The 27,478-nt window shown below is 43.8% G+C and overlaps 2 protein-coding genes across 2 annotated transcripts in view; one reads left to right on the top strand and one right to left on the bottom strand.

Moving 5' to 3' along the window:
• Positions 1 to 176: 176 nt before the first annotated feature.
• On the top strand, positions 177 to 17,257 carry dhx36 (DEAH (Asp-Glu-Ala-His) box polypeptide 36). The gene is made up of 26 exons (XM_037489030.2): positions 177 to 602; positions 1,388 to 1,545; positions 1,631 to 1,741; positions 1,832 to 2,042; positions 2,679 to 2,717; positions 2,833 to 3,003; positions 3,198 to 3,277; positions 4,602 to 4,676; positions 5,782 to 5,948; positions 6,060 to 6,141; positions 6,232 to 6,366; positions 7,183 to 7,288; positions 9,576 to 9,663; positions 10,215 to 10,270; positions 10,391 to 10,455; positions 10,975 to 11,118; positions 11,507 to 11,624; positions 12,472 to 12,570; positions 13,016 to 13,189; positions 13,327 to 13,413; positions 13,501 to 13,584; positions 13,734 to 13,833; positions 13,974 to 14,061; positions 14,679 to 14,799; positions 16,106 to 16,258; positions 16,332 to 17,257. Exons 1-26 carry the CDS (start codon positions 345 to 347, stop codon positions 16,560 to 16,562), a joined length of 3,201 nt encoding a protein of 1,066 aa, XP_037344927.1. The 5' UTR covers positions 177 to 344; the 3' UTR covers positions 16,563 to 17,257.
• LOC119229027 (rho guanine nucleotide exchange factor 26-like) overlaps positions 17,146 to 27,478 on the bottom strand; it is a 22,637-nt gene continuing 12,304 nt past the window's right edge. The window contains exons 12-15 of the mRNA XM_037489151.2: positions 24,283 to 24,492; positions 19,428 to 19,498; positions 19,172 to 19,276; positions 17,146 to 18,832 (exon numbers count right to left, since the gene is read on the bottom strand). Coding sequence (XP_037345048.2) covers positions 18,690 to 18,832; positions 19,172 to 19,276; positions 19,428 to 19,498; positions 24,283 to 24,492 — 529 coding nt within the window. The 3' untranslated portion in view covers positions 17,146 to 18,689. The remainder of the gene's footprint in view (positions 18,833 to 19,171; positions 19,277 to 19,427; positions 19,499 to 24,282; positions 24,493 to 27,478) is intronic.

Below are 27,478 nucleotides of genomic sequence, written 5' to 3'. Positions count from 1 at the left end.
TATAGGGATAAACAAGAGCCTAAGAGTAAAATAGCCTACAACATAACAATTAAAAAACCTGGTAAAGAAATTGGCTACCAACGCATCAAAAAAACATCACTTGAACAACCAATCACAGAGCACTGCCACGACCGTATGAGGCAGCTGGAAATTGTTGCTGACGTCATTTCTGTGCGACATGCCCACCGAATCGAACAAGCAGCATACGAAGGTGTAGCAACATTAGCATTACCAAGTAGCTGACGTTGCAAGACATCTCAAAGTTAGCTGCTTTGACTGGTTAACGGGTATTATTTCACGTTTTTTAGCATTCGGTGACACAGTCGCTTGTTTCTGACAGCAGAATGAGTTCTGGATATGGTGGTCGAGGAGGTAGAAGAGGCAGAGGAGGAGGAGGAGGTCGAGGATACAGAGATGGAAGCAGAGAAAGATCGGACCGAAGAGGCGGAGGAGGCTCGAGTGGATACAATAACGACTTTGACAAGGATCGAGGTGGAGGTGAACGACTGGACCGCCCTCCTCCACACCTGAAGGGACGTGAGATTGGTCTGTGGTACGCGAAATTCGGTGCCGTGAGGAGGAAGCAGGGGGACCGGAGATCGGTATGGATTGGGTTTGTTTTCATTCAAGTGCACATTGCTTTGATTAGAACGCCAGGTTGGGCCTCGGTTAGAAAGAGAGATCAGGACCCTTCGCACAGATACACGTCTGAGGCCATTAACGTGGGGCATATGCTTTTTAACGTGGGGCATAAACTAGTTTAATTGGAAAAAAAATGACTTAAAGCTCACGATGTATGTGCAGAAATATCCACCCAAATCTTTGGGTAGAATCCTGCAGAATGGTGGGATGCCACCTAACGTTATATCGTGACCCATTGTTAATAGCCTCATGAACTAGAATACATATACAATACCTAAACAATACAGACATCGTCCTTCAATGTTTTTCAACTTTGCGTGGTCAAATTGCATTAAGTTGTTTGACCAGAGAAGAAGAGACATTTGTTGATTTCATCTACTGGGTTTGAATGGGCATCTAAAGTCTGAGGGGGACAGAACTGGTTTCCATCATTACAGCAGTCCAACAGTATTTGCGGTGAAAGGCTTAGAAGTTACAATAGAAGTTGCATTGTGCACAAACACAAAAATAACTAAACAAGTTGTGTAGGAGCCAAATTTGTAGTACAATATTTGTTAAATTTACACGTTCAACTAATCAGATGTGTGTGCCTAACTTGACTGTTATTTGTTTACGTGTTAAATACACGCAAGTTACTTGTACGAAGACCTCTGGGTAAATAAAACAAGTTTTTGCTTTGACTAACATTTGTACTGGTTAACTGCAAGGTTACGATTAAGCTTTCCTCTTTCTATGTCATGCGCAGCGGGCGGTGGTCCAGATGGATGAGGCCAGAGAACAGCATATTACCAAGCTGCTTAGCTCTGTCCAAAGCGATCGCCCTGGTCCGTGGAGAGATTACAATGATATAAAAGCCTCTACTTCTAACAGCCGGCAAACAGCTGCAAGTAGCAGTGGTCATTGGTAAGAACTGTTTGTATAGCTAATTGTGTTTGACCCTGTATTTTCGGGTTGCCCATTAAAATGTCACTCAAACTTCTTTGAGCAGTTACTTTGATGGGGAAATGTCTGAAGAGGAAAAACGGAAGCTTGAGTTCAAATCTGAGGAAGAGGAGGACGTTTTTGCAGGCCAGAAGAAAGCAACTCACAAATCACAACGGTAACTTTGCAGGCAAAAAAGATGCATCGCCTCAAAAATGTTTGATGTCGTGATCCACCGTAATGTGGATATTTATGTTTTTCCATTCAGTCACTTCTCCCGGGCAGCTGTTAAAGATGAGCCTCCAGACGCGTGGGATGAAGAAGAGCAGCAGGAAAAGGAGGAGAAAGAGATGCTGAGAAGGAACGACAAGGACCTAGAGTTCTTATTCCAGGAAGTAGCCAGAGACAACTCACTCGATGAACGCTTAAAGAGAGATCTTGAGAGCAAGAAATCAGATACAAAGTACAAAGAAATGCTGGTGAGCATTCACACTAGTATCAAATGTATTATGTATTTATCGGTGTCTGTAAATATCAACCTGTCCACTGCACCAGACCTTTGTTGGTTTGATGCCCAACCTAATTTATGTATATATTTTAAATAGAAGGCATAACATCCAATTACAAAAATGACTTGGAATTACTCGTGGAAGATTTCGGTTCTAAAGCAATGAGTAGTGGATACAAATGATGACTCGGCAACAACAGGATAATTGGAGATGGGTTCTGTTGGTTCTTTGGCTTGTTGGTATTCTGAGATTTACAGGTCAACAGATGTTAATGGATCTGAATTGTTTAGTAGAAGAGAATAATTTAGTGGTTTGGAAATGGGACGGAATATTTCTCATAGGAATATTATATATGTCTTATTTTTTTAATATTTGGTTTTAAAATCAATTTACATAGCAGATAAGTCACATTACCACAATAGTGTAGTTTCAGATTGATACTGAATTATTGTCAACCCACTGCAAAGAATGTAGTTCGTGAGATTTAAATAAGAGATGTTTTAGTAAGTAGAAACTGTACCCATCACTGAGTTTTTAAAAGAAAGGCCATTGCTCTTTTATTGTTTTTCTGCAATCTAAATTTTTTTTCCCCCATTGTTTCCCCAGAAATTCAGGGAGAAACTACCATCTTATGGCAAAAAAGAGGTCTGTGTTTAATTCCACTAACACTTAAGAAAAACACCCTTCCTTCTTTTTTTACCCCGGTTGTCCTCCTCCTCATGGTCTTTCCTCTCGTCTGCTTCCATCCCTCTGTACCCAGGAGCTGGTTGAGCTTATCAACTCGAACCGTGTGCTGGTGGTGAGCGGGGAAACAGGATGTGGAAAGACCACTCAGGTTACCCAGTTCATCCTAGATGACTACATCAATAGAGGCGTTGGCTCCGTGTGTCGTGTGGTCTGCACGCAGCCTCGTCGCATCAGTGCCATCTCGGTATGTGCCCTCGTTGTCAGCCCTGACTGTGTTGGATTCTCTGTTGCTTTGTGCACACCACAGGTGGTTGCTATGTCGAGTGGTGTTATGTTTGAGGGCTGCATTTGTCCTTTCCTGCCTCACTCCTGTGATTTTGATGGATTCCCGTTTCCAATGACGATTGTGTTCAATGATTTGTGCGTCCTCCCTCTCAGGTGGCAGAGCGCGTTGCGGCAGAAAGAGCAGAAAGTGTAGGAAATGGAAATTCTTGTGGTTATCAAATCCGACTGCAGAGGTAAGCAATTCTTTTTTGAACATTTCTATAAAGTTTATTGACATGATGCCATAGCAGCAGCCAGGAGAACCTCTAAAGGAGCCCCCATTGTTGCCTCTTTGTGGTGTCTCGCACACTCCCGTTTAATTGCAATACTAGCCAGAGACTTGAAAATGCACTTCACCACAGTGGGGAGACGGAAAAGGCTTTCATCAGTGGGCCTGAGTGAGCTTAATCACCATTGATTTACATCATTCAGTGATGTAAATGAGACTTGAAACAAGATTTAAAGAAGCCTATTAAACTAACAATGAACAATTTAAGTCATTAAAAGATGAATGACTAAAGCAGAAGATTTATTCAGCGACAAAAGAAAAGCCCAAATAGATAAACAAAGATAAAACATCAGGAGACTGATAACGGTCATCAGCGTGCAGCTTCTTCTCCCAGTCCACACAAATGAATGTAAAAACATTCTTGCCAGTTGTCAAACTGGACCCATGACCCGGTATTCTCTTTCTAGGGTTATAACTGTAAAATATATGAAGGCTTTAGTCTCATAAAATGCCATGCAAAGATTAAGGGAAGGGAAACCATTTAAGGGCCAGTGATTGGACAAATAACCTTAAAGGGGGTAGAGGAACCCCTAAGCAAAACACACACAGATGTTACAATTCAAAAGTGCAGTTAAACTTAAACACTTAAGCAACTGCTTCAGTTTGCTTCAATTTTATAATAAACATTCTCAATTGCTGTTAAAATCAGTTTGACTGTTATGTATCATCTGTTATCTTGTTTGTGTTATCTATACTGCTGGATCATTGCTCTTGATGACTTATCTTAGGTCCACTGTGTATTTGCTTGTGTAATAAATGTGTATGTGTATGTATATATCAAAATAAGTCAGAAGTCTTTTCAATGGAGAAACAAAGTATAATAAGAAGATGGTTTGGACACTAATGTCTGTTACAACCTGTTACATCACTTGCAGGACCATTCAAAGGTTTGGACATATTTTCTCACTCAATTCAGTGAGTGTATGTACAAACATTCGACTGGTACTGTATTCAAAATAGTGTTCTTTCGTCTGTGTACAGACTGAGCATCAATATTATGCTGCTTTGAAAAATTCTTTCATCAGCTGATTTAAGAAAAAAAGTGTTGAATCCTGAAATTCAAAAGGAAGATGTAAATATTGGAAATACAAGGATGTCTTTTACAGTTACATACATAAAGTGGGATAATTAACAGAGACATTTGAGACTCATTCTATTTTTGTCTTATTTTGTGTCCTAAAGGAAATAACTCTTTTTTTTCTCTTTTTTTTCCCGCTTTTTTTTCTCAGCCGGTTACCACGGAAACAAGGTTCAGTCCTGTACTGTACAACAGGCATTATTCTTCAGTGGCTTCGCACAGACCCGTAAGTCTCCCCCCAGCCTCCTCATCCTAATCACATCTTGTTCTCTGCTTTTCCCCCTTCGTCTTTTTTGTTGCGACTGTCCCTCCTCCAGATTGTAATTCCATGGGCGTCACTCTGTTTTATCATCATTGATTTGTGGTTAACTGTCTACCGTCTGTGGATGGTGCATTAGCTTTGGTCCCCATTCTCATAGGCAGAGAAATGAAAGAAGACACACACACACACACACACACACACATACACAGCTTCTGTTGACTCATCCCTGCATCCTCAATGCATTCTGATTATCTAACCACAAAGACAAAGTGAAAGTGCTTCATGGTCACTTCAGAATTGGCACTACACTCCTGAGTCACTTTTAGGATTACAGTCGTCTGGCGAAATGCTGCAACATTAAGATGCATTCACGCAGCAGCTTGCTTACAAGGTGACAGCTGTATGGTCTGCAGCTATGTTTACACTTGTCATTTTGCGTATTCAGCCATTAAATGATTCATTTATATTTTCAATTCCACAGAGCCTTTTTAACCCCATCATTAAAAATGTGCTGTACAGAAAGAACAGAAATCAATTCTAGTTGCAGAGCACATCTCTAAATATGTGACGCAAAAGATTAGATGCGGCATTCGAAAAGTGAGTGAAATCTAATTATAGCTACAGACTAAAAGATAAATATAAAAATATACAATTAATTCCCTCATGCAATGCAAAGGGGAAAAAAATATGCAATACAATATAACAGTGAGAAGGATATTCTTGCCATACCCTTTTCTTTTAGTACATACATGGAAATGCCCTTACAAAGTATGTTTAGTTGCATTCCGCATGCCTTAAATTAGGACGTACTACTTTGTCATAACAATGCACCTTGTACCATGAACCTCTGGCTCATATATACGCTGTGCAGAGGATCGTGGGTCAGAATAGCAGGAAAGCATGCTGGCTTGAATCCCGCACAAAGATGTAGGATGCACATGGACACATTACAGTTCTCTTCGCATGTATTGGTACATACCGAATAGGATCGTCGTCTGGGTATTTGAATGCACGGAGCGACCCAAACTAAAATCAATCACTGCCTAAAACATTTTCCCTTATCTGTCAGGTTATTGTCCACCATCAGCCACCTGGTGTTGGACGAGATCCACGAGAGGAACCTGCAATCTGACGTTTTGCTCGTCATTGTGAAGAACATACTCACCCTACGAGATGACCTCAAGATCATACTCATGAGTGCCACGCTCAACGCTGAGAAGTTTTCCAAATATTTCGGTATGTAGCCCACCGAATGACAAACCAGAGTTTGTTCAGCACCGGTCTCGCGAAATAATTATTTTGGGTTGTTCCTGCTTCTCCTCTACTTTCCCTGCGTCAAACCTCAAGGCAACTGCGCAATGATCCACATCCCTGGTCTGACGTTCCCGGTCGAGGAGTTCCTGCTCGAGGACATCGTGGAGATGACCAGGTAGAACGACAGCACACAAAAATACAAGCGGAACCACGCCCTCAGTTGTTCTAATGGGGTCTGACATAAACCGGTTGGTCCGTCTGCCAGGTATTCTCCTCAGAATCAGGACCGCCGCCCGAAGAGAGGCTTTTGGCAGGGGCGCAACTCCAGGCCTGAGAAGGAGGAGAAAGAGGCGGAGTACAAGGAGAGCTGGCCCACCTATGCACGCACGCTGCAGGGCAGGTGAGTTGGGGAGAGCTTTGGAACATTTGACCATTTGATAGATTTGTGAAGTAAACACAAAATCCTATACATCTCAATTTAAGTGGCTCAAGTAGAAAAAGGTACCTTGGAAAATGGGCCATAAAACAACAACAACAACTGTAATGCATTACTGCATAGTGGTTTGTCGCAACACTTTAGAGGAGACAAGCTCCACTGCTCAGTAAAACTCAACACTCTTCCTCATTTATTACAGCTATTTGAAGAGCAGTCCTTTTTCTCCGCCACCATTACTGTTGCCCTTTGTCACTGAGTCGATGCGAGAAAGTATAGACACGATTAAAAGGGCATAACTTGTATGTCACCGACTACAGCAGGTACACTAAGTCCAAAGTAAGTGCCCAATCAGAACATGGTTGTGATTTTAAAAAATGAAATGTAAAATACCTACTCAGGTTTCAGCAATTTATGCCATTAGCACCTTAAAAAGTACATATCTAAATATTTGAGCAAGCTCATTGAGTCAGTTTTACAAGGAAAACAAGATCAAGGCAAAAGGATGAGAGATGTTTGTAAGAAAAGCATTATATTAGCATCATATATACGTAAACAATACACAAATAAATACTCTCTGCATAAACCTATATAAAAATATCAAGCGTAAAAGGATGTACAGTCGATATACAGAAGTCCAGAGTTGAAATTATTCCACAGTTCCATCTACGGTTTAAGCTTTATTAGGCTCCAAAAGTAATGTGTTTTTGACTCTTACTTAATGAGGTGCAGTACAATGTGTTCATGTTCACTCATTCATTGTTTATGCCCCATGTTTTACAGATACTCTGACCACACTATTGAGACACTGGAGATGTTGGACGATGATGACAAGATCGACCTGGAGCTGATCCTGGCTCTGATTCGCCATATTGTGCTCAAAGAGGAGGTGAGTGACGTGTGCCAGATTCAGGATGTCTTTAATTTGATTTCTTCCATTACAATTACATTGGAGATTTGACTTCATTAAAGGCAATAGAATTCCAGGGAGTTTTTTATATATGGTTCGGAACAGCCTGACAGCACTCAGTGCTTGCATCACAGACATTTTAAGGTTTATTTTATTCATGGACATGACAAGTTCCAAACACTTTGATGGCAGACGGGTTGACAGAGCAGCGCTCCGCTGGGAAGACGGCTCCAGATCAGGTGAAAGGGACCTAAGGAAACTCTGAAAAGCAGGGAGGCACAGCACATTGCCAGGTGGAGCAGATGGAAGGAACAGGAGGGCTATCTTCCAAATACAGAGCGACATTAGATCAAAGGAAATAACAGTGAATCTGGCAGCAGATCGGTGCTAATAAGCGACCGAGCAGATGCTCTTCCAATGCACATCCATTCCCTTTTTTTCTTTCCTGTTATATGCCCTTGCTTTTATTTAATTTCATACATTTTGATTTCATACTTTGGTAATATGGAGCTTAATGTCAAGGTTAGTCAGATCAGACGTCTCTTTCTTTCTTTGTGCGAGTGTTTTGGACCTAGCTGCAGTTATACAAAGCAAAATGAAATCGTGGCTATTGCAGTGAATCCCCCGCCCCCCTTATTTCAATGCCACATTTTTCTCATGTTTTTTTCCAACCGTTTCTAGTTAAAGGTCAGTGCCAACAAGTGTGAAAACAAAGCTGCTCAAGGAAACCGATTCTCACAACCAATAGCAGTCTGCGTGGGCTTTTGTCACTTTTAAAAGCGGGGGGGGAAAGGGTGAGGACAACTTTGAAAATAAAGTGCCTGAATAGAACGAAAACAATTACGTTTTACAATTAAGTTTTTTTGTTTTGTTTGGATTCTGCCACCTTTTATTAGTTAGTTTGTGGTTAATGGGAAAAAAAACCCGGCAAAAGAGACAGGCCCCAGAAGTAGATGTGACTAACACAGTCAGACAGGATGATTATCCCTTCCCTTATGAAGCCCTCTCTCTATCAGTCACGGCCACCCTGAGCCCGTGGACCAGCTGATTCAGAGGAGATCGCCCAACCATCAAAAGGGAGACGCTTGATTCTCAGAGACGGTGTTACGAAACGGGGATACGGGCCGTCGGACAGGACTTCACTGCGATGATTGGCTAATTATGTTGCACGAGTTCATGGTTAGACACCTAGCTGGGTGACATGAATGCACTAATGAATGCCTGCTGGCTAGAAGCGCGTGTGCGGTTGATGGAGTGCTAAATAGTAGCCCAACGCTACAGAGCTTTCTGTGCGTCGCTTGATTTTTAGTTGGAGGTAAACCGAGCTGCTTTCTGCACTGCATGTGTGTGTGAACATGTGCTTTTGCCAGGTTGGAACTGGGAACAATGCCTTTCCTCCCCCTTTCTTACACACACACACACACACACACACACACACACACACACACACGCGTGCATGGGAATTAACAGACACTTATCTAGTCCCAAGTGGGTGCCAGTGAGCATCGGTAATAATAATTAGCTTTAATTAAGAGGTTCTCACGTCCCAGAAGCTATTTTTTATGTCTGTTCTTCATCTCGCCTTCCTCTAAGGAAATGAAATCCTTTTTGAAAGAGTTATCTTGGATCAGCTTAATAGTATCCTGACTATAATGTTTGCCTATTTTTAGGTTTTTTACTTTGCGAAGTAGCCCTTCCAGAAACGTTCCGCTTTTTGGTGTTATGCAAAATTTGGATTTTGCTCTGATTTTTAAAATGTAGAGCTTCTGACATTATTATTTTTTCTAATTATCTAATAAACATTTATGTCTAACCTCTTTAGTATGGCACATATAGCCTTTGTATTATGAGAGTAGTTTTAATATAATTAATAAACTTCTTATTTTCCCTGCCCCATATGCATCACTCGAGGTAGTTTCATCCATTTTATCATTTTGTGAATGAGTTTTTCTGTTTGAGGGGCTCATCCAGTCCGTTGTCCCAGGAGGAAGATGTTGTTTTCATTACGATGTTGACGGGCGAAGGCGGGGCCTCTCATGTGATGTGGGAGATTTGAGGTCAGGACGAGTCACCTCCGTCTTCCTGGACTCGCCTCCTCCGAGGACACGGGCACCTCGCTCACTTTGCCAAATTCTGGCTGAGGCTCCCTGGCCGATTTGTGTCTGTTGGCAGTTTGTTCCATGTTGTATTTTTCTAATCTGAAACCCCGTTGTTCTATTTTGCGGCGTTCAGCTGCTAAGTGTCGTGCCATGTGTTTGTCCGACAGGACGGAGCCATCTTGGTCTTCCTTCCTGGCTGGGACAACATCAGCGGTCTCAATGACCTACTCGTGGCTCAGCAGATGTTCCGATCAGGTACACGAGTGGATTCGCATATATGTGACATTGAAACTACCGTCGAGGAACTTGTTTTTGATTTAAAAATAATACTAATTATAATCCATCTCCTCTGAAAGAGCTTTTTTACTTGTATTTTATGTTTTTTGAAAAATGAATTAATCAGGAACATCTTCTTTGGTTCCATTGATATTGGATATCGTTGTCACCTGTGTAATGTGAAGATGTGTAGACATAAAATGACATCAAATCTTTCTCTAAGTGAGAATGAGTTTGTATATATTTTATAAATTAAAATTATTATTATTATTAAATTAGTATATTTATTAAAACTGATTTTTTTATATATTTTAATATGTATACTGTTTTTTTCTGTTCATATTAAATAACAAAATACATTTTGTTGAGAAAATGGGGCTAGATGGTTTGCATTCTTGATATTACCCAGGAAATTCTGCATTATTTTTGTTACTATACATTATTGTTAAGCATCTTGTATCAAGCTAGTATCTTGTGTTGGCCAATGGATCTTTGTTTTAATTTCCCTTTTGTGTCCCGTTGTATTTCAGACCGGTTCGTGATCATCCCTTTGCACTCCCTCATGCCGACGGTTAACCAGACGCAGGTCGGCATCCTTCTGTCTTTCTCTACCTCTGTCCCTCTCTCTGTCTGCAAATTGTCCTGCTTCGCTTCCGTTTCAATATCAGAAAAGTTCAATCTTGTGTTTCCTCTCTCCTCTCCTCAGGTGTTCAAAAGACCTCCTCCGGGAGTTAGAAAGATTGTGATTGCTACCAACATAGCTGAGACCAGGTATGTGGATTGAGTTTGTGTGTGTGTGCATTTCTTTTGTGCAACTTTTTTACTAACTTCCTTCAAGAATGCAGTTTTTGGATTCTTACTAAATTGTTTACTAGAATAATACCAGTGATGAGCCCGAGTCAGTCAGTGCTGTGTGTAACCACTGCAATGCAATTGCTCCAAATCATTAATATCAAATATAAAGATTTGGGGCCTATTAGCACACTGTGGAAAGATTTTTGGACACTGTAATCTTTGCATAGATGGAGACCACGGAGTCTCTGTCCGGCAATTTGTAAGTGCATTCGGAGTATCGTGCACACACAAACGAAGCAATTTATGAAGTTGCCTTCACTCCCCTCACATCACCCCACTAAATATAGACTCTAAATCTACCAAAGGGCTATATTATGTTTTGACACTGAATGATTGCATGTGAGTCTTAGCTGAGCCTTCTTCACAGACTTCTTTGAAGATTTGATTTTCTCTCCCTCCCTCTTCTCATCTCTCTCTCTCTCTGCTTCCTCACAGCATCACCATCGACGACGTGGTTTACGTGATTGATGGAGGCAAGATTAAGGAGACCAACTTTGACACCAACAACAACATCAGCACCATGACGGCGGAGTGGGTTAGCCTGGCCAACGCCAAACAGAGAAAGGGACGTGCTGGCAGGTATGTGCATGGATTAAACGAGGGCATTCTGTATATTAGTGCCTCCGCCTCATCCGAAAGCATTATTTTCACCTCTATTCGTCACCTAAGCTTCCTGTCAAGTCTTTCCCGTTGGCCCGCTTCTTCCTGCCTTCCCATCTGCAAACGCCGTGGAAAGGCAAAGCGTAGTCACTCGTTTCCAGTCTTTGACTCGAGACGTCTGTTCTGTTAGCTAGCGCCGACATCAAAGGGGAGCGAGGCTCAATTAGCAGCCGCTGCTTACCAAGTTTCACCAAATTGATTTTAGATTAAGCTCTCGTCACAGGACTGATGTAGCGTGCAACCCGTTTTTTTTTTTTTTTCCTTCCCTCTCTGTCCCACTCTCTTCTTCTCCTTTTCATCTATCCAGAGTGTGTCCAGGGAAGTGCTATCATCTGTACAACGGTCTCAGGGCCAGCCTGCTGGACGCTTATCAATTACCCGAAATCATGAGGACACCACTGGAGGAGCTCTGCCTGCAGATCAAGGTGATCTATGTAGAGAGTAAAGACAGACTGATGGACTGACGGAGAGGGACGACCAGGTGTTTAGTGAGTGCAGGAGGGGTCTCGTGATGAATTACAGCCCCTCCCGCCTAAAAGGAACAAGCAATGAACATTCAGGACTGACTCGGGCTCCTTTGCTCTCGAGCTTATTTGCTGGATTCTTCTGTCATAAAACGTAATGACTCCTCTTACGTGAACAGACGCTTTTTTCTTTGGTGGCTCATCATTATTTTCCCCGCTCTTTATTCCAATCCTGATACTCCACTCAGACATATTTCAGCCCATGCTAATGGAGCATTAAAGCCAAAGTTCACTCAGCTGTAGCTTTTGCAATGATTGTTCTCTCCACTATTTTTATTGGTTACACATTTGGGTGGGAGTCTCCTGCTACTTCAGTTGGTTGTTTTTGAAGCTAGTGGGTGAGAGGAGGACTAATGCATCAGACTGTCCTTAAGGTAACAGTATTACTGACTGCATTCTAACCCTGAGCAGACTCTCTAATGCACAAGCACTCCAGCAACACCAGCCTATTATCCAGACATCACTCCCTTTCTCCCAGGTGGATGTGTTATTTGATGTGGAGGTGAATACATATTTCGAGGATCATCTTTTGCAGCATGAATTCTGTGCTCAGCCGGGCGCTAATGAAACTAATGGTAATGTGGTTGACAGGATTTTACCAAAGCATCAGACGACACAGCGTGCGGACGGCAGTCGACCTCACTAAAGCTATATACTGCATTGCTACAAATGACAAGCGGTTAAACCAAGTTACGAAGTAATTACATGCTTTTGTAGATAAATGTGTAATGTGGTGTGTGCTGCCTAGATTTTGAAGCTCGGCTCCATAGCGCAATTCCTGGAGAAATCCCTGGACCCCCCCACTACAAAAGCCATCAACCTAGCCATCAAGAACCTTGTAGGCCTGGTAAGTGAGTGAAGATCATTCTTTTTTTTAATTAACGAGAACAAATCTTGCTGGCAAAGTAATGTACTGACGACATTTGGGAGGATAAGTTACATTTTATATAAACAAATTCTTACTTGATCATGTGGTTTCAAGGTGTCTGAACTGAAAGTATTAATAACAAACTTGCTAGTTCCAAGGTTTCTCATCCTCTAGTGAGGTAGTTTTGAAGGGAAAACGAATGGATTTAAGAATATAAAGCATGATAATGATTTCATGCTGGCAAGGTTAAACCATCCTGACAGTAACAAAACTTAACATGCATTGGAAAGCTTTCAAAAGCCTTAATCAATACATCTTTTTCTGCTTTATATTTTAGGATATTAATTCCCTGTCTCGTGATTATGTTTTTTTTTTAATAACTAAAGATGTGTGATTTTTTTCCCCTCACTATTTTGCGTGCTAGAACGCCCTGGACCGCTCAGAGAATCTGACGGCGCTGGGTTTCCACCTGGCTCGCCTGCCTGTGGAGCCTCACATTGGCAAACTCATTCTGTTTGGAGCCCTGCTGGGCTGCCTGGACCCCGTCCTGACCATCGCTGCTTCACTCAGCTTCAAAGACCCTTTCTTCATACCTCTGGTAGGGCACTGAAATCACACACTTGAAAGCTTGTGTCTGCAGCGGCACACGGGCCAATCGCTGCACTCTACCTCTTTCTTCCTCTTCTGTCATCGCAAAGACTCAAACGGAACATTAAATGCGTTTGTCTTTCTCAGGGTAAAGAGAAGATGGCAGACATGAGGAGAAGGACCCTGTCCAGAAACTCCAAGAGTGACCACCTCACCATTGTCAATGCCTTCCAGGTAAGACACCTCACATCGGTCAACTAAGTCTTTCGTCTCCGCCTAGTGTATGATTTGGGGATTTGTTTTAATTCAACCTTTGGCCAGGGCTGGGAAGAAGCCAAACGCAGTGGAGCCAGGTATGAGAAAGAGTACTGCTGGGACAACTTCCTGTCTGCCAACACACTCCAGGTGAGCCAGTCCGATTAGCGTTGTTTTGTGTGAGCTCTGCACTGACGTGCTTTGGATACAAAAACCCTGTTACATGTTTAAGTTGGCTCCTGTCTGGCCAGATAAGGACCTGCAGCCTTTTTAGAAGCAATTTGTCTCTTGTCCTTCAGATGCTGCACAACATGAAGGGTCAGTTTGCTGAGCATCTAATGCATACGGGCTTTGTCAGCAGCAGAGATCCAAAAGACCCCAAATCCAATGTTAATTCAGGTAACTAAAAACCGACTGGTTGCGATGCAACTGTCCAAAAACACAATTTTCTTATGAAAACAAGACCTTGGAGCAGTAATAATACATTGTGTGCAACAGGCTCCTTTTTCAATCCCTCTAACTCTCACTTCTTTTAACAGACAATGAGAAGTTGATCAAGGCGGTGATTGTAGCTGGTCTGTACCCGAAGGTGGCAACGATCAGACCTACTCGCAGCAAGAAGGCTGGGTGAGTCGGCCAGTTCTATGAGAGGAACAAAGAGGGGCAGGAAAAGGGCTGCAAACTAAACCATTTTCACAATTCATGTTGAACTTTTGATCGAAAGTTGTCCCCTACACTACAATATCTCATTACACCTCTCAGGTCAGATCAATGCAGTCATCATAAAATACGGCCGCGGGCAACGGCTGTTATGGCTGTGCAAAAAAACAAAAAACACACACACGCAACTGGGAGACACACTCGCAGTAGGCCTGGCACTTGTGTTTGTCTGTCTCAGTGACAGCTTTAGCCATTTCAAAGCTTTCACTTGGCAGCAAGACCCCCCCCCCCCCCCCCCCCCCTCACTCCCCTTGCTGAAATGGCCAGAGGCTTTCTTTCAGCCGTTTATTCACAAGCCAAAAGCCCCTGATAGGTAGTTTCTAGAAGGACTTATTTATTTTTGCTGAAATCTGTGCTTTTAATGACGAGAATTTCTTTCTACAATTTTGCCCTACCGTAATGACACCTGTTTCCCCTGGTTTTCTTGTCTCTTATAACCGTTATGGTAAGCGGTTCATTGGTAGTTTGAACCCATGTATGTAACGCAGACAAACACGCGCACTCTCTCATCTCGCCTCTGTCAGGGTTAAGGCGTACACCCAAGCGGATGGAAAGGTGGTCATCCACCCGAAATCGGTCAACGCCGAAGAGACCGAGTTCAACTATACGTGGCTGGTCTACCACCTCAAGATGAGAACGAGCAGTGTGAGTAGGCGACGGGCCGTGCAATCCGCACTGTTGCAACAGTGCTGCATGAACGTTGTTTTTACTTTCAAGTGCGTATTGCTACATCTTGTTGATTTTGTGTTTCCCCACTGAAGCGTGTGAGTGGAATGGAGCAGCGGTTTATTCCAGCTTCACTCTGAATGAATATTTGATTAAAATGCTGCCCTTTTAACTCTCCCTCAAAGGCTCTTGTGCTTCAAAGCTTCCACACACAATGTGAGAGGTGGTTGGGTAAAACGGTCAATGTGGCTCCCTCCCGATTGGCCTCTCCTCATCTTTTGCTTTTTTTCCCCTTTACATTTAAAAAAAAAATGTTTTGCACCTCTTCGTGTTCCCCTTTTTGCCTCCCTTCAATCCATTTGTCTTTGTTTTTTTTTGTGCCACATCACTTTGTGAATGTTACCTCTCGGCGGAAAAACACCTTTCATGTCCTCTATGGCTCCTGCCTCTGTCTTTGTGTCTCAGTTCGGTTCACCTTGGGCTTATGAAAAGAGATGTTTTTGCTGGTGCATTATTAATCCCATCATTGAATGTTGTTTAGTTTTTAAGTGATTTTGTGCTCAATGGGTTCAATATGAAAGGAGGTTATTCGGAGATTGCCAGCTTGTCGAGGTCATTTGTTTTACTAAGTGAAAGAGGAAAAAGCTAAATGCCCGGGGAAGAAACAAGAAAGGAAAGCGAGTTGTGATGTTGAATTTGACGCACTTTGACTAGCGGTCCATTACACATTCATGGGCCAAAGGCAGTTCTCCTTGCTCTCCCCCTCCCCATAAATTCTTTTACCTTTCGCTAATACAAATTTTGAACTCTTCAATGCGTTACCTTTTTTGCGTTTAGTTTGTTTTTATTTATTTTTTTACCTCTCTTACCTCTCCTTGCAGCCATTGAGAGAACCTCTATGGCTTTAGTTCCAAAGAGCTGAGCTGTTTTTTGTGAGAGTGCAAACAGTGCATGACATACAGTATCACTGAATTTTGTGTGATAAATGATTTTACACTTTATCTTTTATAAAGAATAGACACTTTTTTTTTCTACACTCATCTTAGGAAGTGAAATTCACAGACTGGGCAAGCTGACATTTCTCTTGACACCGGAGGCACTGAAACACATTTGGAACTGGCGGCGCCTCTGTGCACTAATGGGACACTCTCAGCCCACACCGCAGGGTACCTGTCGGGCACGGTGTGTCATAACGATCCCGCTCGCTGACGCTGACTGGGTTAGCGCGTTTGTTGTCAAGCTCCTGTCGCCGTGCGTTAGCGACATCTCTCTGCGTGTCCTCCAGATCTTCCTCTACGATTGCACCGAGGTGTCCCCGTTCTCGCTGCTGTTCTTCGGCGGAGACATCACGATCCAGAAGGACGAGGACCAGGAGACCATCGCCGTGGACCAGTGGATCGTCTTCAGGTCCCCGGCTCGCATTGCTCACCTCGTCAAAGTGAGCACGGGACACACTCGGGACACGAGAACAGATGTTTGGAGACATGTCACTGACCTGCCTTTTCCAACAGAGTTTAAAGAAGGAGCTGGATTCTCTGCTCGAGGAGAAGATCCGCAACCCTGCTCCCGTGGACTGGCAAAACCGTCAGTCCAAAGACTGCGCCGTCATCACAGCCATCATAGACCTCCTCACCACCCAGGAGAAGCCCTCAGGCGGCGCCAAGGGCTACGGCAAGACGTGGTCGTCAGCCCCGAGAGGACAGCACACACGCTTCAATGACGAGGACGACGAGGACGATTAGGTGCGGCCCGGTTTCAGGCTGGCTTTCAGGGGGAAGAGCCTTGAAAATAAATTTGCGGCACCCATGGTCAGTTGGGATATTTATGACTACCAGCTGGTGCTTGTAAAAACCCAGAACGAAATACTACCGTAAAATATAACGCACTTAAATCTCACTATAATGTTGTTTTTTGGCATTTGCAAGGACAAATCTGTCCAATCTTCAATCCAGTCAGTAGCCATTTTTAGTTTGGATAAACCTTCTTTCTTGTTACGTCACATAATGGACTGCACAATAAAAAGGTCAATGAAAAACAATGCCGCGCTCTGTTGTAGTGAGATGGAATTTAACAAAGAAAATTAATAAACATTGGAGGTTTTATTATGGGTAAAAAAAACTATGACGGGAGGTCAGCAGTCCTTTGGAATTTTGAGGGATTATTCACTAAAATCTCCTCGGTAACATCCGGATAGATGAGGTCTCAAATATCTTAAAAAGTGCCCATGGGCAAAGGCTTTATTTACATGTTACATGTGCACACAGAACAAATGGCACATGTATTGTCCTAAACGGTGAGTGCATGTCATATTGATCACATAGTAAATAAGGCAATTAAGCATTTATTTATAGTGGCTGATATTTGTACGGTTGACTAAACATGTTAATAAACACATTCTGCAATATAAATTTGTATTTTGGCAAACGCATTACAACTGAGGGAGGCTTTACATATACACAGATGATTTACAAAAGTTAGCAGTACAGGATGTCATTGAAATAAAGATCCATTTCATGCTTACGCGTGGTATCGCAGAGCTAATTTTCCCTGAGTGCAAATGCAAAAGTTTTGCCTGGATACCCGTGTCCCTCCAGCCGGGTGCTCTGCCCCCTACCGTCAGACCTCGCTTCATGTAGCTCAACAGTTGAGGTTGTCATTTCGGCTTGGGCCAGAGCAGTGGGCTTAACGGATGGCGTTATCGCCGCGCTCTGACCAAGCCGTTCTTTTCCTTTGGCCGGCCATGGCAACAATACAAAAAAAAGAGAGGATGACTCATGTTGGACAATCACATTAAAAGCAGGGGTGCGCTTCTTTTCCGGTCGCCCCATCAGCGCCCACACACACACACACACACACACACAAATTAATTCAGCTTGCCTCTGTAACATCACAGTTATAAATCCTAAGGGATGGGGAGGGAAGGGGGGGGGGGATTTATATTTACACCCCTTGGCTGGCCTCCAGGGCACATGATATTTCATGCTGTCCAACTCATTGAGTCAATGGAGAGAAGAATGGGATCTGTGACACAAATGTAGAGCCTGATTCACGGCGGGGACATTAACTGGGGACAGACGGCGCGCTAGAGGACGGATACGCGGCCTTTCTGCTTAACCCACTGATGTCCTGGGATTAGACATAGAACTGTAATCCTCTTTCAATTCATTATGACATTCAGATGCAAAGTTTCATGGGCTTTAGATAAATAGCCTTCATTTTTTCCAACCTTCCTCTTTGATGTTGTAATATTTTCCCTTACCATCAGATGCTACCTAAACTTGAGTTCTGCACTAACACGCTGTGAAGAAGCTACCGATCCCACCGCCTTGCCTAATCATCTCCGTCCGAGCTCCCAATTACACAGCCTGACGGCCCCCATTAGCAGAGCACACATCTCCACACTGCTTGGTCTGCTTCACCTCCTCTGGGGATACTCCAGTTCCAATTATCGCATAGCGCTCGTCAAAAAGTACATTGGGGTAAAAACATTTACAAATTTCACACCAAAAGTTGTCAAGTAGCACGGGTGGGGATGGGGGGGGGGGGAATGAGGTGACTCTGGCGTTGCGTGTGAGGCCTTCTTGCCGAGCCGTTTCCACCCACACGGGTGGCAATTAAATGAAAGGAAATCTCTTCTTCGTCCGTGTTTGCGGTGAGCGCTGAGCTGACGGCCTCTTCTTCATCCCACTGTGAGCCGCCTGCTCCACTTGGCCCTCTAATGGCAGGTCGCCGATGTTGCTACTGAACTTATTTGTTAGGGTTCTCTTTTTTTAATAAAACAAAGGTCACTGGTGAATCAAAGCATCGCCACCAGCTGAGAAAAGCCTGCTGTGTTTTAAAAAATAAAACTTTTTTTAAGCTCATCCGGCTCATACATTGGTCTCCAACCCCTGCAGGCGGTCCATCCTCTGCATGTTGCGCTCGATGGTGGCCTGGCACGTGATTGGTTCGGCACACTCCGTGAGGAACCACCCCCTTTCTCCGTCACGCAGTCGCTCACCTTCATACCACCCTGAGGGGAGAAAAGGGACAGACATGAAAAATGCATGTGCTTCTGATGCTCCGTGCCAACTGTTCTTCAACACCAAAGACGGTTGCTATGGTCACCAAAATGGAAAGCACCTTTTGGCCTGTGTTTTTTGTTTAGGTGTGAAGCACGTCTTCAAACACATGAGGTCCATTATATGAGACGGATGGCTATGGAGAAAGGCGGTATATAAAAATGTGCATGATGAAAGGACGCGGTTGAAAGGAGAAGGTGAGTGTGGGGAATACTAAAGAGGTAAAGGAGAGAACTACGTAACGGGCGAGCGATAAAGGCGGGAGAGAGAGAGAGAGAGAGATGACCTACCGTCCTCTACGGTCTGCGAAACCAGCACCACATCCGCCACCTGCAGGGACAACTCATCCGGCTGCTTGGCTGTGTAAGTTCTGATCACCTCCACCTGCATGACATCTACGGCACAAACACAGATCTACAAATCACCTCTGATACGTCTCGTCATCTTGTCAAATGACCACAAGGTGGCGCCACAGGCCAAAAGCAGAGTGAAGGGAGCCAGAAGACCTGAATATTGCCACACATTTTGACAGTTTTTTTTACTTACTGGTTCTGTCCTGACTCTTGCTGTTGTTGACATTCTGGCCCAGGGCACTGATCCATCGCGCTCGCTCATTCCTAAAAGCACAAATGCCAGCACATGAAGAAGTTCTGCCATTGAAATAGTTCTGATCGCTACGGGGAGGGTTAATAAGTCCTGGAACTTTACACACCTCCTTGGTTGTGTTTGAGGTGAATTGTAAAGCCCCTGTTACACCGCGGCACATGCTGCGTCACAGCGCTTTTCAAAGTGAACGCAGCTCCAGAAAAGGGAAAGTCACAAGATGACAGCCTATTGGGCCAAATAGATGACTTAGTTGCAGAGTTCTGCCTTTCCCCTCCCCCCCCCCCCCCCCCGTCAATGACAGAACAGAGGTGTGTTTTTAAGTCGCGGAGAACTGAGGAGAAGGAGCACAAAGCCGATTCCCCGAAGGGCAGGGACCTCACACACGTCTCTGTGTGTTTCGTGGGAAAGACACAGTGGGAGGAGTCGCACAGGTCGGGTTCCACAAAACTCCATTTCACCTGTTCTCATGGACTACTGAAGGGGGAGCGGGGGGGGGGTGATCTAGTATGAGTGGCAGAGATAAAGGGGGTTCAGGAACAGAACCCGAGTGGGCCCCCCCCCATGCTGACTCAGCACCGGAGATGGGCAAGACGCGGTCACGTGATCTGGGACTGAGAGCGGGACACTCTTCCCACCTCGGACAGGCCAGCCCTGTGAGTCAGACCTCATTATTGGGTTCCCTTTGTGCACATGCGGTTTTGATCCTTTACTCGACACACAAGTCGGAACAAACAAAGTCACGTCAGCATTCTACAACTAATTGGACTGTTTTCACACTTTTAAATAAAATGATTAGACTCACAATGCAATAGCGTGACTGCTAAAAGTGTGACCTTGAGGTCAAATTATACAAATCAACATTCTCCGTTGCCTTCTACTATGTTTAATCATTTACATTTAAAAAATGCCATGGTGAAGTCTATAGTCCAGGTAGTAATGTGGTAGAGATTTGTGTATTATTTACTTATTCACTTACTACTACTACCAACAATGACAATGCTAACACACTAATGTTTGGCAGGTGTGATGTGCGTCTTTTTATTTTGCTAAGTTTAATCAATGCTAATTAGCATTGAACACTAACTACAGCGGAGTCGGTTGGGAATGTTGTTAATTTAGCACGTATTTGGTCAACCAAAGTTTGTGCGCTAATTTTGAAATAAGCAAAAAGTGCAAAATTCTTCTGACAGTAACACGACGGTGTGGAAGTTCCATGGCGATCCTTCCAATAGTTGAGGATACATTTTACCAATAATGCGAACATTGCTCGTGGCATCAGAAGAAAAGCTGCCAGCTAACTTCCTCGTATTGATTGAGCGAGGACTTCAAAACCTCCGAGCTGCTCTGTGGGAAAGGCATCTGTTAGTTTGTGGCATTTGACAGCTGGACGCGCATGCCGACAGATCCATGCGCTCGTGGGCAACACGTCACCGTGACAGGACGCCTGCTCACGCATCGACACCCGAAATGCTTCATCCGAAGTATGCAAATGTATTCAAAACATATACGGAGCACAGGGAGCCACACGGGGCTTGAGAAACAGTGAAGGGTTGTCTCTGGAATGTGAGACACAACAAAAAGCCGTTCAACGGAGTGTTTGTGTGTTTACATGCAGACGTGTGAATAGCGACTCGAAGCCTTTTCAAGTAGTAGAGAGTGGTTACGCTCCCTCTGCCATTAACCAGTAATCCCAACATGCGAGGTAACGCCAAGAACCATAAATCCATTGTCAAAGGTTCTCCCTTAACCCCTGAAAGGAAGAGAGGCCTCGCTGTTACGCTATAAAACCTCTTTCCCACAAGCAGATAAAGGGAAATGACGGCTTCTTTCTAACCTCTGCCAACATAAAATCACCACCAGACCACTGCCCCCCCCCCAACGTAGTCTCCTCGCTAACCATAGGTCAGAAGGATATTCGGTCACAATTCCTTCTCTGACAAAAACACCAAAATCTCCCTCCGACCAGAGCCTTGCAGCCGGGGGGGGAAACTCCCCGGCAGAGAGAGTTCCCATCAGCAAGTTTCTCGTTATCGCAAAAGCAAAAGCAGACTTTGTGAGATCAAATCAAAAACAACGACTTAAGCGAACGCAGATCGAGTGAAGGCGAATGTATAAAAAGTGTAATGGCAAAGTGTGCAACAGAAGGACGCCGTATTTATGTAACCGTTGGCGCTTTGTGTTCTAGGCGCCTGTCTGGCCAACAGAACTGTTTTGCTGCAGACTTCCGTGGCTGCTCTGTTCCACTAATAGAGAAGCTCAAGTCACCCGGGGGTCACGGGGAAGAGAGGCACTGCCATGTGCACACCAGACAGAAGGGTACAGAGAAAAGGACACAGACGGAAAAGAAGAGAGCCGCTGACGCTACACAGGCGTCCTTGTACCATTTCTGATCCAGCTGTCTGGATTCCTGGTGCGACGCGTCACCGCTGCGCTCAAAGAGAAGTGGAATGGATGCAGCTTCTTGGACCTCACTGTGTGATGCTCGGGCACAGGTATGGTTCAGGCTTAAGTCAACTGGAAGTAGATGCACACCCACACACGAGTCCATTCCTACGCTTTCATTTACACAAAAAAAAATTTCATGTTGTTTTCATCTGTCAGGTAAAACTGGATAGTGAAGCACATGCAATACAGCCACCACTGCTTTCCAGGCAAAATTATTATTATTATTCCTGCACAATCTAGTCCTTGAGGTGAGACGAAAGGAATCAGCAGGCTATTCAGAATAGTTTTTTTCCCCCACTTGTGATTATTTAATCAGCTTTGGAAATCGAGGAACAAAGATGAGACAAATCCTCTAAATTTGACAGCCCAGAATCTTTTCTTTTTAGAGATGATGATATAAATAGGTATCTGACGGTGTGCCTGACTGTTGACATTCTGGGTTTAAAGTGTAAACTGCTAAAATATTCATTGGTTGCAGTCCTTTTCTCTTATAGCAATGCTGTAGCCTCAATACTACATGTTGCCTTCACTGCCTCATTTAACTCTGCCTAAAAAAGGTCGCCTATTGTAACGCCACTTCCTTGTGTCATGTTGGGTTATTATTACTAAATTGGGATGAATGGCCCAAAGACGACGAAGATATCCTGGTCATCGAAAACAAAGGCCAGAAACTGGCTGCCGTCTCAGAGATGAGACACAGGGCTGTGAAGAAGAGGAGGGAGGGAGAAGTGAGGAAACCTGAGGAGGAGGGTGGTGGGATTGGGGGGGGAGGGGCTAGCCGTGGGAAACAGCCCTCTTAACAATGGGCCGCTGCTAAGCAACCGCTTAAACAATGCCTAGCAACTACCCGCAACAATGGCTAGCTGCCAGGGTCTCCTCTCCTCGACTTCTTCAGCACTACAGGGAACGCAGAGCTGCACTCACGAACCTCACTGAACCAGGATCCCAAACTTCACCTGTACAGGGGGGGTAATGAAGGGGTTTTCCAGCAGGACAATGCGGTGTTAGATGTGGGGACCTCATCATGTGCACACGGGCCGTACATAAGGCCCAGGGGGCAGCACTTAGAAGTCGCCTCCCAAACATTCCCTCCTACACAGGCCCGGGATGGTCACACACACCATTACTGCAGTCGCTTTGTTCAGGTTTCACAAATACAGCAGGGACACTTACATCAGTGCACCAATCTGCTCCTTTTTGCCCATTACAAATGGGAATAATGTCACTCGGGCAGCCTTCTGGGCTGGATAGCCCTGCACCACTATCCCAAATCAAACACAGGAGACACCTTAAAAACACTGGGTTTATCCACATGAAAAGGCATTCAAACAACACGACCACATCCAAGGCAGAAGGACCTGCAGCCCCCAGGCCAGAGGCCTTCTGCTGCACCTCGCTGAGCAATGCAGCACATCTGGCCAGAGCCACCGTCGAGCTCGGTACTCTGAGCTGTTAGGGGGATCCTTGCTCACCATATGATTTCAATTCTTTCATATTACCCTAAACAATATACATTTTAAAGCTGTACTAAGTCAGAAGATAGCAAAAAGTAAAAAAAGGGGTTAAGAGACATGGACAGTTTTGTACAGCTGAAAAACACTCCTTCTGTAATGAGACAGTTCTCAAAGTACAAAGGAATGAGGAGGAACCGGTCCTGTGCATAAAACACTAACAAAGCCTTCAACCACGGAAAATAATTACAGTGAAATATGTGTTTACGCCTGCTTTGCACATTTGTGTACGTGTGTGTGTGTCTGTGTGCGCGCACCCTGTATGAAGCCCAATATATGACAGACCCTCTTTGTTTGTGCGGGTTATATAATCTATCTAAACAACCTCTGCTTATCTATTTGCTGTACAAAGAGAGACAGCAGCGCTACAGACTCTATTTCTAAATCAGACTTCTCTGACTTAATCATTTACGCGGCTCATGCAAAACACGTCGGCTACGGCCAGCCGCCTTCAAACGGAGAGCCAGGCGAGATGGTTGGGGAAGTCAACAAAAACAATTCTTACAGGACTCGTGCAGACAGTGCGGCTAATAAACTTCTCTTTCCCTCGATCGCATAAACAACAAGCAGTCCGGCCCGGGCTGCGGCTTGAAAATAGATGTAACTAAATATCCCTGTGACCCGTCATGCTCCAAAGAGAGACTTAGAAATAAGAGCTAAGGAGAAGGGATAATGCCTAAAAAAAAAAGAAGCATATTAGAGCACATAATAAGTAAAATGTGTGTTTAAGGGAGAAGAGGAGGACCTGAGCTAGAGACTCGGCTCTCTTGAAAGGAAAGGGTGGGGTGGGGTGGGGCACACCAAAGAGGGGACAAAGGTAACAAAATAAAACCACTCACAGCAACTCCGTCCCCAGCACCATGGCCACCTTTTCGTCGGAGTGGTTGCTACGGAAACACAGACGGAAAAGATGGTTGGCGCCAGCCTGCCGTGGGCTCAGCATGCTGGCGGTGCTTCTGACCGGTGACAGGTTGAGATCCTGCGGCTGGCAGGAACCCACCGAGATCTGGTCCCTCAGAGCATAGTCGATCACGGTGTAGCTCTCGTCACTGAAACAACATGCGGGTCATGGCTTTAATTAGAGGCAGATAGTCAGAGAAGGAAACCTTTCATTTAATTTATTTCAAGATCAGTTTGTTTGTGTGATGATAGCAGATATTCAGCAGGTTGGTATTCCAACGTAGATGTGGATTCATCGGTTTTTCTCCCAACTTCTCTTTTTTTTTTTTATGACTTTCTTTTCTATAGTAGCATGCCAAAAAAAAACCTTCAGCCCCATTACAGCCTGCCCTCCTGTTGAAGCCGCGACATTGAAATGATACACTGGTCACTGGAGCTTTAATGAAAATATACTATGCTGTATACTTTTCTGTATTCAGTCAAAATGTTGAACAGTGAACAGATTAAAGTGGTTAAAGGGTGAATATTTGTCATATCAACATGTTTCCCCTATTTTCTAATTGACTTGGAGCAAATAAATATTGCTATAGTAGACAAATTAACCAAAGCAAATAGTTGTGCTGCAATAATAATTTGAAAAAATAATTGTATATACAAAAAATACTATTAGCTCATTATTGTGTACCCAAGCCACCGCACCAGCCGTCCACTTCCTGTTCAACATCACAGTGAAGCTTATTGTTTTCAGTAGAGATTTAGTTTCATGGCACCACAGCAATTTAACCCCTGAGAGGTTTCAAACTGTGAGATTAATCAAATTCACCTGGATTAATAAATCAGCTGTCACAGTAGGTCTCAGATTCTGTGCAAGTGAAAAGTGAAAACATTCACCTGTCCACATGTCCTTACACTAAATCAGCTGCCCTCTGGGTTCTTGAGTACACGCCTACATTTCCCACGGGTACCTTTACCACGAACCGGTGTCTAGCAGTAGAGAGTGTGAGTAAGAAACATCTGGAGCTGATTGTGAAACACGGTACCTCTTATATGGCACTACAGCCGGAGAAAAGGTGTGTTTTTTTTCATACTGCTCTGAAGAACAGAAACAGAAACACAAAAAAGCAGCCGAGCGGAGACAAACTCAAGAATGGACGAAGGCAGCGAGTATCTGTCCTCATCTTACTGTCTTCCTCTTTCACTAAAGACACACACACACACACACACACATACGAACATCTGCTCACACTCTGAGGTCGGAACTGTTTGGAGAATCCGGTCACGGTTGGGAGCTTCTCAAGAAGGTTCAAATGGTACCCATCAGCCCGGTTTCTAAACCAATCAATAGCAGCCTGTATTTCCCCACAACCAATAAGACTTCTTGGAAGCGGAGTAAGCAGAGAGTTCAGAGAGAGACGGGTCAAATGAAAACAGAAGGAGTGGACGGGAAGGAAAGCACAATGTAATTAAACTGATCTGTAACCAACTGTAACCAAAAGCAGCTCCGTGCATCGGGTCAACCACGCTGATCCTGAGCAGCACTCAAGCTGTTATTTCCATCATCTTTACTAACACATTTTATTATCACATTATGATAACATTATCACAGTATATCTTGCTTACATGAGTGACTGGACCACCTTGCTCTATGAGGCAGAATTCTTCAAATCCTATAATAGCATTAATAACAATGATGCAAGTTATTTCTAAAGAATAAAAACTGTGCATTTACATATTGACCCGTTTGAGCCTTAACAATGTCTTTACTTTTTTAATTGAATTAAAAAGTCTGGTGTGTAAGTCTTTGGGATCAGTTTGTACGGCGTTTATTCATTTTTTTACCCCATCATGCAAAAACAAAAGTATTAACCAATACATCCTCTAAGTTTGGTGTAATGTATTTGCACCTAAATTAAAAATTAAAAACAACAATATACCCAAATAGTGCTCAGGGGGAACATATGAACCGAGCGTTGTGAGGGTCGTCACCATTCTGGCGCCTGATAGGTCCATATTTGAAATGCCTAGAATGCCTTCAGCATGATGCTGGGGAATGGGATGAGAGGAATCTTCAGGTTTGTGGGGTGGGTGGGGGTATATACATGTATATATATATATAAAATAAATATATGTCCTATGTTGAAGGAGTGAAAAAAACTGGCAAAATAATCCATCTACCGTGTGACCTCCTCATAAGATACTTGCACAGAGAAAAAGAACAAACAGACAAACTTGGAATAAAAATCACTCTGTGCTAGAGATAGCACAGGCACCAACTCGCACACACACACCCACACACACACACCATCACAACTGTGCCAGCTGCGGTCTTCCCAATGTACAACCAGTTCTTCAACACACCAACTGAATTAACACGTGGCTTCAGAGAGATGAAGATTTACAATTCTGAGTAAAGTATGCAGGCAGATATTCAAGCATGACTGTTTGCACGCATGCACGCGTGCACGCACACGTGCACGCGTGCACGCACACAGCCACGTACACACATTGTAAGAGCAGTCTGTTCTGGTGCAAAGTACAGTAGGTGTGTTTAGACTACGGTAAGTCAAACAAACACAAAGAAGAAAAAAGCAAAGAACAGAAAGTGTTGGGATTATAGGCTTGCACGCACACACACAAAGCGCATAAAGAAAGGATTTACAAAAAAAAAACATAGCAGAAGGAGAAAAATGAATAGATAGAGATGAAGTACGCAACTGAATGTTTAGATGATGCCCAGCATCACACAGGAAAAAGGGGGGAAGTGAAGATGAGAGGGGAGCCAGCTGGTGTGGACTCAGTGTTATGTAAGTGTTCCTGTGAGCCAGAGAGCAGCAGATCAAAACTTTCCCCACTGCGTGACAAGAGCCCTGTCTGACATGGGCCTGGTTTTCCAAGAGGCGGTTTCATTTTGGATCCAGTACGAGGTTGATAAAATAAAATACGATTTTAATCAGATAATCTCTTATTGAATCGTTTATCTTGTAGATAATACCAAAATAAGTAAGATAACAAACCCTAAGGTTTAGATCTTTATATTTGAAAATTATTGTAGATTAATTTTACCATTATATTCTCCATTGACCATCAAACTATTGAACCTTACAGCGCACCAACCATCAGGATTCCAAATCAAAA

The sequence above is a fragment of the Pungitius pungitius genome, chromosome 3 (assembly GCF_949316345.1).
Source record: "Pungitius pungitius chromosome 3, fPunPun2.1, whole genome shotgun sequence".
NCBI classification, from domain to species: Eukaryota; Metazoa; Chordata; class Actinopteri; order Perciformes; family Gasterosteidae; genus Pungitius; species Pungitius pungitius.
This window is presented reverse-complemented; position numbering and strand designations above follow the sequence as displayed.